The sequence below is a fragment of the Brachycentrus maculatus genome, unplaced genomic scaffold (assembly GCF_059751285.1).
Source record: "Brachycentrus maculatus isolate JH-2025_06_01 unplaced genomic scaffold, ASM5975128v1 h1tg000148l, whole genome shotgun sequence".
NCBI lineage: Eukaryota > Metazoa > Arthropoda > Insecta > Trichoptera > Brachycentridae > Brachycentrus > Brachycentrus maculatus.
In genome coordinates, this window is record NW_028280901.1 from 663,392 (window position 1) to 676,277 (window position 12,886).

General features: G+C 29.4%; 1 protein-coding gene across 1 annotated transcript in view; it reads left to right on the forward strand.

The window, feature by feature from the left end:
* The window catches only part of TkR99D (Tachykinin-like receptor at 99D), a 178,879-nt gene that overhangs the window by 136,990 nt on the left and 29,003 nt on the right, over positions 1 to 12,886 (forward strand). The window contains exon 6 of the mRNA XM_088261145.1: positions 4,352 to 4,548. Coding sequence (XP_088117271.1) covers positions 4,352 to 4,548 — 197 coding nt within the window. The remainder of the gene's footprint in view (positions 1 to 4,351; positions 4,549 to 12,886) is intronic.

Below are 12,886 nucleotides of genomic sequence, written 5' to 3' on the forward strand. Positions count from 1 at the left end.
GTAAAAGGGCATCAACACCATATTTAGGAGTGACGTTTTTTCACATCTCGTAATTTTTCATTGACCATAGATTTATTGAACAGTGACTTAGCGTAAGCTTAAAAATAGACAACTTGGAAAAATTGCTTGGAAATCTATGTATTGGAAACACCGAGATTTCAATTCGTTCAATCGTTTCAAGAAATCAATCAAAAGCTTGAAAGATAAATAAGACAGTTTGTAGTCTTGGACATTTTTAATTATTTAAATTATTGGAAATTTTAACATTTTAGATTCTTTGCAAACAATCTTCACCTCAAACATACTCGCCGATTACTTTTGCTATTCCTGACGTGACCACTTTCAGGTAATTAAAATGCTTAATGACGCTAAGTTTTCCTCGGTCTTCCCTTGATTCTCTTACCAACCACATTCGCTTCATAAATTTATTTCACTCTCCTTTCTTCACTCAATCGATTCACATGCCCGAACCATCTCAACACACCTTTAATAATTTTATCGATAATGCTTATCTTAGCTTTGCATGCTTTCCTCATATCACCATTTAATCATCTCTCATTCAACGTTTTGCCGCGTACTCGTCTGAGCAAAAGCACTTTGACTTCATTCAGTTCACTGTACTTCGCTTCCAAGCATTAGGGCTGGGACTAAAACTCCATTGTTTACTGTCAATTTAGCTTTCACTGATGGGGTTTTATTTTTAGTAACTGAATTCAGCTCACCATTCACCATCTTTTCTAAACCATTATCCATCTTTTCATCCCTAGAAAACACATTTTCCAAAAATACAAAATCATCTTCTTTTTCTCTTAACCTTATCCACACCCAATGGTGCATGGGGCACTGCATCGTATTGACGCAGTGTTATCTAGATCGTTAACACATGAAGGACAGGTGGTCAGTACTTCGCTTCAGGGACCGGTTCAAAGTAATATTAGAGTGTAAGATCACCAATATTTATTTTCACCCCCCTCCCTGGGAATCGAACTCGGGACCGCCAGGACGGTAACTGAGCCTGCTGACTATCACACCACGGAGGCAGATACTAAATCATCTACCTTGTCCAAAAGAATAGCAGTTTATTATTTAATCATAGGTTTTATATTTTAATAAACAAATTCCATTTCACAAGACATTTGTTTTTGCTGACAAGTAAAACGAGGTGAAAATAGCCTTATGATAAATTAACACCTCCGTGAATACAATTATGTCTCTACCCAGCGAAGTACCTCGGAGCCAGCTTATTTATCAATTATTTAATAATATATCGTGAGACAGAACGGCGTACAAAGGCATTCTATGTAGTATCTTTAATTAAGTCCAGACTCCTGGGAATACAGTATGGGTACCTACCTTCGACTTCAACTGGACGACTTTTGTACGAGGCTGGGTGGATAACCCGGTGATTCTCAAACAGGGGGTTCAAAACTATTCATCAAAATAATAAAAATTACAAATTAAATTTTTCATATTATTTTTTGACATCTCATCAAAGATGAAGAAGAATATGGAAATCTGGGCATTTACGGGGCTGACCACCGTCATAGGCTGGTTTGAGTGATCACTTTACACCCGTGTAACATTCATCAATTCTACCCATTATTGACAACCAAACTACTCAATTTCTTGGATGTTCTATATATTTGAACCAATTTAGAAACGTTGTTTTTGAATCACTAGAACTTCACTAGAGGCATCTTTTGGTGAGATGAAAAGAAGCATGTATCCTAGATCTAGAATCCTAAATCTACATAATATGAGAAATAACTCTTATAATTGGAGATAATCCAGATTTGTGAACAATTATTTTGACACACTCAAAATGTTGTAAAATTAAATTTACGTACATACATACATACATACATATAAAATAAAATTATATTAAATCATACTTAAAACCATGTAAGTTTTGCAACATAACTTACATGTAATTATTATAATAATACAATAATTTAAATCCATCAATTTAAATTAATTTTGTAAGAAAAAAATATATGAAATTACACAACATATTATCTAGTCTAGCCTCATACCAGTCTGATAATGTCGGTTACGACTAAACTTGGTAGCTGGTAAAATATTTTGTTGTGGAAAAAACTTTTAAGTTGTTATTTTATTCTATAAATGGAGTTTCGTCAACAAATGTCAGTACAAAACTTAAATAAAATCATCAAAATAAGTTTACTGTATTGCAAACAATTATGTATTTAATATTATATATTGATTTGGTATTAGGATGACATGTTAATTACTTATCATTAAATACTTGTATAAGCCCACTAATTGAGTTTTATTTCAAACGACTAGTTTCATAAATTTCAGACGTTTTCATCGACATGTGAAAAATAGTAACAGTTCCTTACAAACAGAGGTATTTTTAAATGTTAACGGTGGTATTCCATGTAAAACAAAGATTGAGAATCCTAGGATCAAACCCACAGAACTTCCTTTCCATCCCTTAGTATGCCCAATAATCATCAATTCCCTGTGCTAACCCTTAATACGACCGATACTCATTGTTTCCCGTACGTGTGTCCTGGAATTGAAATAGGTTAACTAAGACAGCTCTTTATCTAGGTTAGTTACCCATCAACTCGGTCACAAGGTTAAAAAGGACCGACTGTTCTCAAGAGAGTGCATACCTACTCAAATTTCATCGAGACGACCATTTTAATTCATTAATTTCTATAATTAAAATGTTACTTTGTTTTAAAATCACTTTAAATATTTTATTATAACTTAATTATAATGTCAACCGGTTCCGAAGCTAACCGCTTCTTTATCAAGACTGATTAATACTAAATAGTACTTTTAGTATTAATCAGTCGTGATAAAGAAGCGGTTTGCTTCGAAACCGGTAGACATTATAATTAAGTTATAATAGAATATACAATATAAAGTGATTTTAAAACAAAGTAACATTGTAATTATAAAATGGAAAATCACAAAGTTAATGCTTCAAATATAAATTATATCATTAATGTCTATTTAAATTTTTGAGAAATATCGTATGCGCTGGATGCATCGGAATCTAATCAATCATAATTATTCATGTCTGGTAGTATGTAAATAAAATATGAATGGCAATTAAGTTTTTCATTGTTATTTTTATTTTATTTACTGGCTTTATTCGGCATTGCCAGGCGTTGCTCTGGCTCAGTCAAGTGAAATGGAAATGAAATAAATGAAAAAGCACATATTTTTTTACGTTTTTAATTTCACAATGCTTGTGATAAAGCTGCTGTCAAGAAATACGCTGTCCACTATGAACAATGCTAAAAGTTGTTATTTGGATCAATAGATGGCGCTGCCATATCTGTCAAACTGTTTCTCAAAAAAGGTTGTTTTAAAGTAAAGAAAACAAGCTTCTAAAATTATTATTTTAAATCCTTTTTGAAATATCGAAAATATGTAATTTTTTCACCGCTTAGTAGTAGTTCAAGAGCTTTTTATTAGCCTTATAGACCTTATCCTACAAAATACTACAATGATCCACACCACGTGTAGAACCGGATAAAAATTCCTATTAAAAGACTGGTATTCAAAAATCGCAGTAGTTGGAATTCATATGGTAAAAATGTGGTTATTTTCATGTTTCCCACTATTTTCTACATATTAGGTACTCTGTAGAGGCAATTCAGAGTCCTTTTGCCTTTATATGAAAATATTCTTACAGCACAACAAACAACGAAATCCTTTGTAGTGCATACTCCAAATCCTTGACCGTACAACAAATTCATTCCTTCACATAATATTATCTTCATCTTTAAAATAGCAGTATGCTATCATGTGAGCAACTATGTATTTAACCCTTGCATGAAAGTTTAAAAAAAATACTTAAATCTTTTATGTAATACTTAAAAACTGACGGATATTCACAGCTTAGATTCATCGAAAACGTTTTAAGTGTGTCCAAATACTTATTCACAAATCTGGGTTTTCTTTATTTAGGAGTTATTTCTACATATTGACATCGGAAAATAGTTGAAGACGAATATGGATGTTTGGGTATTTACAGTGCTTACGACCTGTTATAAATTGGTTTAAGATGATCGACAACTACACTACTTACATTTCATAGATGGAGCCGAGAACTTTAAAAGTCCTTCGTTTTTGGTTTTTAATAACTTAGGTTAACTTGAACAAAAAATCAATTATTTAATTTTTTGACATCTCAACATAGATGAAGAAGAATATGGTAGTCTCAGCATTTACGGGGCTTATCTTCTTCACCTATTTTGAGATATCAAAAAAATATGATAAATTAACCTTATAAATGGAGATAATCCAGATTTGTGAACACATATTTGGACACACTCAAAATGTTTAAAAAAAAAAATTTCTTTTTCAGGTGGTGAAAATGATGATGGTTGTAGTGGTAATATTCGGGGTCTGCTGGTTGCCGTTCCACATGTACTTCATAGTGACGTCATACTACCCTGACATCACCAAATCTGAATACATCCAGGAGATATACCTCGCTATCTATTGGCTCGCCATGAGCAACTCGATGTACAACCCTATCATTTACTGCTGGATGAATTCGAGGTAAGCCCTCTTACATTCTATTTTATTTTATTATACTTACTTAACCTGTCCGGGAAAACACTAAACTTTCCTCAAAAGAGTATGGCCGTACATTTACGGCTGATAAATATGATTTATGACATGATTTATATCAAATTATCGATGTCAATGAAGTCATGTTTACTGGTGTAAATATTTTTTTCACTCAAGAAAATTTGTTGCTTATAGTAATGACTGTGATATAAAATTATGAAAAGTTAAAAAAATATCAAGAAACTCACTCCCCGGATACAGTTTTGTCGAATAACGAAATGTGTCGTATAACGAAATGTGTTCCCACCAAATCAATTTATAAAATGATGTCGTTAAATCTCATTCTTGAACGCTTTATTTAATTGCTGTGAGCTTCTCTTGCTATGTTTATTGTTTATTTGATTGTTTTACGATTATTATTTTACGTTTTTATGGGTCAAGCTTGTACTTAACGCTGTGAACCAACTTTATAACTTACATGTAGGTATATAAGACACAGACCGTCAATTAACCCCATAAATTAAACAATATTTAAATATATAATAAAGTATAATACTATTATTGTTTTATATATGTTTAAATATATATAATATTACTATTATTTACATGTGAATTAAATTTTATGGTAATTATAAATTTTATTGTTTATGTAAATATATTAACATAATCGTTAATCTTAACAAACGTTATTTATCTACATATCGCTCACTCCTTTCAAGAACGTCATAAATCAAAAAACTTGATTTTTCGGGAGAACGTTTTTACAGTTTAAAAATATAATACAATGTATTAAAAATAAATATCAAGCCACTTACTGAACTTTTTACTGTGCAACAGATCTTTTTAGGTTAAACCTGAAGATTTTTTTCTCCATTTGAAAAATACTTAGTATATTTTAAAATACAATTAAACAATACCTTTTCTTCAAAATGCAAAAACAACACTTTCTGCCCTGTAGCGGGTAAATATTAAGCTAAAAATATGCCTCTTTTGCTGGGATATAGAACATTTTCTGAGCATTCCGAAAACACGTACAACTGAAAATTTACGAATTTTGATTTATGACGTTCTTGAAAGGAGTGAGCGATATGTGTGTCTTAAATTATTGAGACAAAAATAATACGTCATATAAAGGATTCATTAGTAACGGATTTAACAAATAAATACTTTTGACTAAAACCTTGTGATCTTACATTGAAACTCAACAGGATTTAATTTTGAAGGTTCTCCTTTCAACCATAATTACTCGCGAGCACATACCCTTACGTACATCTGACGTACAAACGACATTATAACGATTGAGGTTTTTCATTCTACGAACTCAGTAATGAGGAAAGCTCATGACTGATGAACCGCGGCATCGTTTCTATAAATACGTTACAAATCTTATAATACTGCTACATGAATTTAATTGAACAATGATTTTGGGTTTACGCTGTATTAAATTTTCGTCGTATATTTTCGCCTTCAGCAGTGGAAATATTCACCATTATTTACGTGTATAACATACTTGACAAGCCGGTAATTTTAACATTTCTACCTTTCAGGTAAAATAGAAATTTTTCTTAATTATTCAGCATATACAACTCTTTATTGTGAAATGATTACGATGATGAATTAATTATGTAAAAATAAATTTACTTTAGGCATTATATTTTGCATGGTTTTGAGAAATCCTTGCTTATCATTTCCAATTTTCTTTATACGGATGATTTTTCACTCTGCTTTTTACTTAATACTACCCTTGATAAAATAACGAGACGTACATGAAACGCAGGGTTGATTAACATTTCATCATATATTTAATGATTAAGATAACACTGCTTCGATACGAATCAGTGCCCGGTACACCATTGGATTCAAATAAAGTCGATAGTAAAAAATATGTATGCATTTTTTTTATATAAATTATAAAAACAATGCATTCAGATTTTTTTTTTGTATTTAAGGTTGGGTTTTTTTATATTTTTTACAAACAAATATGTATATTGTTTTAAAAATTCATTTTCAGTTTTTTTTTGTTGATAACCACCAAGCAAGTTATTTGTTTTATCGGTTGAGATCTTTTCACATACTTTTTGTATCATTTAAATATATTTTAACATAATATACGTCTAAAATGTGGAAAACACAGACATAAAAATGAGTGAGTAGTATTGTACGGGTACAAAAAGCATAAAGAAAAACATCTGTTTACTAAAAAATATAACATTTCCTTAAAAGTTTTTAATTTTTTTCCTTACCAAGCCTTCACTCGTTTACGAGTGATTTTAAAGTAATCAAATAAAATTATTTGTAAGTAAGACACTTGACATTAAGTAAATACGAGTATGTGTTAGAATAAAGGCTTAGGTCAAAGGTGGTTTATACACTCAAATGGTTTATGAATTTACGACACAGGAGAATAATCTTTTTTCGAAAAACTTCTAAAGCTCGTCACGGTTATTATGGTTACGTGAAGTCTCCGTGATAAACGATGATCCAAAATAAGGCCAAAAGCTGTTTGAATCTGAAAGGGTTAGAGACAAAATCAATTTCGTCACAAAAGTACATTGCTAAAAGCATCCCATGGACCGTATAAAATTAATATGAAACCCTTTTGTATTTTTTCATATTTCTTGCCATATAAAATTGTCAATTCTTAATCATTGGGCCACCTGCTGTGGATATTTACTAGTATAGTGAATTTAATATTCATGTTATCTAGAAATAATTAAATGTTAAGATATTCGCAATGTTTTCCACTTTTGTTGATTTTGATTACTTGTTTGTTACAACTCAAAGAAATTTTATGTTTATTGTTTACTTGATATTTTATATTATACTTCGAATAACAACAGATTAGTCAGACATAAAAGAAAGAAAAAGTAATTTTACGTTTGCTTAAATTAAATAATTTCTGTTTTATTACAATATGTAGAGTATGATTATATGAATATAAATAAGTAAGTTATTATTTCGAATAAAATGTCACCATTTATTTTTACTTCTTAAAGTAGTATTTTATCTCTAAAATCTGGTGTTTATCGAAATACTTATTTAAATTTTATTGATATTTTTATTATGTCCTTGCGACATTTTTACAATAATCAATTTAAGTATTTTAAAAATACGTTTCATTAAAAGGACTTGCTTTTTTAAAAATACATTTCATTTAATATAAATATGTCAGAAGCAACCAACATACCAATAACCAAGTTTTCTGCCATATTGTTACTCTGGATGACACAATAAAATATTAATTTATAAAAATTACATTTACTTGGTGTATATCAAAAATTATCGAACTATTTTTGACAGGTGTTTCGATAAACTCAACACTATCAAAAACCGTAAAATAATAATCTTCATCGAAAAACGTGTGACAAAATAGTACAATAATTAGTGATTGTTATTATTTAGTTTAAAAATATAACTGCAATGTAATTGCCGAGATGAGTATTGTATTACCTATTTAATAACTTTAAAATAAAATATAAGATTTTAGTATAATTTTTAATATAATCTTGTGTGTAAGTTCACGTCCGAACACGCATAAACGTATATTAGGGTGAAGTAATTGGCAGTGATAAAATCAACTGCAGATAACGATCGTCCTTTGCTTAATTCATGAAAGCCACAAAGGAAAGTAGGCACTTGGTTTTAAACGATTCGTTCTTATATCACCCTTAGGTGCAGATAATGCAGATAATCCCTCGGCAATTGCATGTTTTAATGCACATTGCTTACGGCGCATTACTTTGGATGACTCCACTCCGGGGAAATCCTTTATTCCAAATCGATGTCCCCAATTAACTGTTAACGGAGTAAGAATAAAAGGGTAAAAGACAAATCCTTTCAATAAAAATTCCCCTTCAGAAATAATATTTTATCGTTAAACTTTATAAAATTAAACACTTGACTTTACCACTCAAATGAGTTTTATTTATATATACGACTAGATTCGAAAACTTAAAGATGTTTTCATCTTCTGGTACAAATTAAAACTCAGATGTTTTAATTTGTACCAGAAGATGAAAACATCTATAAGTTTTTGAAAGTAATCGTATTTATAAATAAAACTCATTTAAGTGGTATATTCAAGTGTTTATTTTTTTTAAATAATCTAAATAAACACAATATTAAATCAAAAAAATGTTACTCTTCTCTTAAATAAAAATTAACAAAATTAATTTTCAATATTATACAGTGCGTAATTCGATCATTCAAACAACTCAATGACAGATCGTAAGTCCTTTAAATGCCCATATTCCACCTCACTTTACTTCGTCAACTATGTTGAGATAACAATAAAAATCTTGATTTTGTTTGAACATTGATGTCTCAATATAGGTGAAGAAGATAGTAGAAATCTGGGCATTTAAAGGGCTTACGACCATTCAAAGTATGGTTTATGTGATAATTTTATACACGTGTAACATTCACCATTCTTGATTGATAACCACAATACGTAGGTACTCAAATTTTTGAGGTTATATTTAAACTTCAATTCACAACATCTTCCATATGCCATTTCTTTATCGAAGTCTATGGATAAAATTAGTTAGTTTTTTTTAGCAGAAACGTTCAAGAAATGTATTTAGGATTATTGCCAAGAATTTTTACATACTAGGATAAGCCTGAAAATATAATTATCAGTTTTCATTTATTCTGACCTAATAATATAAATCTTTGAATAAAAATTAACTTTTATGGTGTTTACAAGAAAACTTGTTTTATGCCTAGTCATTAGAAGAAAAGTATGAATTATTTTACTAAAAAACAAATCACGAGTGCAACTTAAAATAAAAATGCTTTTTAAAACAGTCTAAAAAATCTTATGTATTTCAACAACATTCAAAATGATATGCGTACAAAGTGATATTTATTTTTAGTAATTATCTCAGAAACTCCTTTATATATGAAACTCCTTTATTTTTTACATCATATACATATTTAGTACATTATCAATCGGAGAGAATGACCAAATTTAATACTTTCGATGATATTATTATATAAACATTAATCTCAAAATAAAACCTCTGTTTAAGACAAACAATATCGAAAATACAATATTTCAAACGAAACCTCTTAAAAGTTATTAAAAATACAGACAATTTAATCATTTACATTTGAATGACAAAATTAAATGTCAGACGAAGTTTATACAGAGTATATTGTAGATCAGAGGTTACTAATCCTTGTCTGTAATAATGAACGTAAAGCTGTATATATTAACTTATCTGAGGTGAAGCCTTAATAAATTAAGCTTTCATAGGACTTTAAATCTGTAGACTCAGATTCCAACTCACCATAGATACATACTATCTGAGTAATATGTACAAACTTAGGTAAAATTTACATATTAATTTCACTCGGTTTACAAGAATTTGAACTCGAGTATTCTGCATACAAAGCAAACGCATCTTAACTTGAAATTCATACCGCAAATCTCTACGTGTCATGGCAGAATCCGCTTAGTACTATGCATTACTGTGTAACAAATCTCTCATTTTTGTTGCCAAGCTTTTGTCCAGATATGATTATAAAAATGGGACACTTGTTATTTTTTTAATGTTCATAGATTTATGTACATTTCATTCATATAACAATACATTATAATAACTGATATCAAAGAAAAAAGATTTTTTTCGAGAGATTTTTTTTTTTAATTTAAGTTTTAATTGATAAATACCACCGATTACTTAACTAAAACTAAAATTTAAAATGGATCAATTATAACACAATGTGATTGCCAAATCAATTAATCAAAGCATTTAAATGAATCCAACAATCTTTGTCTGCGGTAAGGAATTTAAAAAATGTAGCTAATGTTTTATTTATTTTTAATTAAACGATGAAAAAAGTTTTAGCAAATAGAAACAAACCCTTAAATGCTTATTGCTTTAAAATTAAATAAAACCATGCTTCTTTGAAAAAAAATTATTGCAATATTTTATCTGTTGAACCTTACAGTAATACACGCAATGTTGAAATTCTTGATAGCTGCTGAAATATCGTATGCCTATTAACATATAAGGTAAGAAATGTGTCCCTGCTCTTTTTATTTAACCTGATTGAACCACAACTTTTATCCTGACGTCTTTTCAATTCTTAAGTGGATTGAAAAATGTACCCGCTTTAATGGTGTAATAATTTTTAATGAAATTTTCACTGTGACAAATTTTTGATTCCCTTTTTTGCCCTTGTTCATTAATTTTCAGACACATTATTCAAAATGGGTTGAATGAGAATATGTCTTATTATGCAATCAGTTTTCAAATACTCGTATGTTAAAAACCTTGTAGTTTTAATAGTATAATATTTTTTAATAAAAACTTTACTATGATATTTCAATTTTAATTTTCCATTTTTCATGAATTTTCTGACATATTATTCAAAATGGGTGACTGAAAACATATCTCATTATGCACTCGGTCTTCGAATATATGAAAATTCTACTAGTTTTAATAGTGCAATTTTGAGTAAAAATTTTACCCTGACATATTAATTTTAATGCTCCCTTTTTTAATAATATTCAGACAAATTATTCAAAATGAGTTGACTGAGAATATATCGCTCACTCCTTTCAACAACGTCATATATAAAAAAACAACTTGATTTTTTAGGAGATCGTTTTTAATGTTAAAAATATAATGAAATGTATTAAAAATAAATATCAAGCCACTTATTGAACTATTTACTGTGCAACAGATCTTTTTAGGTAAAACCTGAAGGTTTTTTTCTCCATTTGAAAAATATTTAGTATATTTAAAAAAATAATTTGAACAAAGCTTTTTCTTCAAAATACATAAAACAACACTTTTTGCCCTGTAGCGGGTAAATATTAAGTTTAAAATATGCCGCTTTTGCTGGGATTATAGTACACTTTTCAGGCATTCTGAAAAAATGCACAACTGAAAATTTACGATTTTGATTTATGACGTTGTAGAAAGGAGTGAGCGATATCTCATTATGCACTCAGTCTTCGAATACATTAAACCCCTCTATGAATTTTTCACGTTTAAATTGACATTTTGGACAGACCTCGCTCTATACGGGAACAAGTGGAATTCATTTTATTCCTGAATCTGAATTCTACTGTTTAATTTAGCTTTCTCATTTTCTCTGATGGGCACTTACGTATAATCAAAAGGTGTAAATGAACCCTAACAAATTTCCACACCCTGTTTTATTCATTATATTGTTCATTTATAAATCATGCCATCACGCAATTCTCCGTTAGGCGGATGGCTCAGTATAAAACAAAAAGCCTTTAAAGTCTTTTTTACGAACATATTTTTTTATTAAACATTATATTTACCAGGCACTGGATTATTCGCCCTGCGGATGAAATGACATTATCAAAGGTAATCGCCTACATATAAAATTGTTTATCGTAGTCATACAGGAGAAAGTGACCACGTGCATTTTTTTTTAAAAAAAACGTGATTTTTGACTATTTGATATCTTACTAGCTCAATATTGCCTTGAAAAAATCCCAAGCGATTCTAAAATTGGGAGTATAATATATTGATTTGTTAAAAATGACTAAATGCATTGATGTTTATTTTGTTGCCTAGCAAAAGTAACTTAAATGGCCCTCCTGAACGATTATTTCGACTCCTGACCCAGCCGATTTCAAGTATTTGACATACCTGATTGTGCAAAGCTTTCCTCGGTCTTCCTCTGCTTCTATTACCAGCCACATTTGCCTCATAAATTTGTTTTACTTTTATTTCTTTACTCATTCGATTCATACGTCCAAACTATCTCAACACACCTATTGTAATTTTAATATCTAAAAAAAATATTATTTCGGGTTCCGGAAACATTCTCAACGAAAAACAATTTTCGCAATTTTAAGCAAAGGTTTTTCGTGTGTCGATAAATTTTAGAGGGTAAAACGATATTTTTCAATGAAATATTTTTCTTCATAATTATGAATACAATATATTTATATAGAGATGAATTCTAACTTATACACCATTTATTTTGATCCAGTCAACAAAATTCACAATTTACATACGTGTATATTAATGGTCAATTTTATAGACTCAAACTATGTTTAACTGTGTCCAATCTCGAATTTTAAAGTTATATATTTTTAAACTTTATAAAATAAAACAAATTTGTTTTAACCACTTTTTATTGGTAAACTTAAACCAACCTGTTTCGACAAGAACCTTGTTATCATCAGGATTTATGTACTAATTCTAAAACATTGAAATACTAAAAGTAAGGTTATAGTTAATTACCCTTCCCTTACAATACCAAAAACTTCCACGCACTCCGTACACCATATGAAAATATGATTTTAAAATACGATTTAAGTTAATAAGTTAAG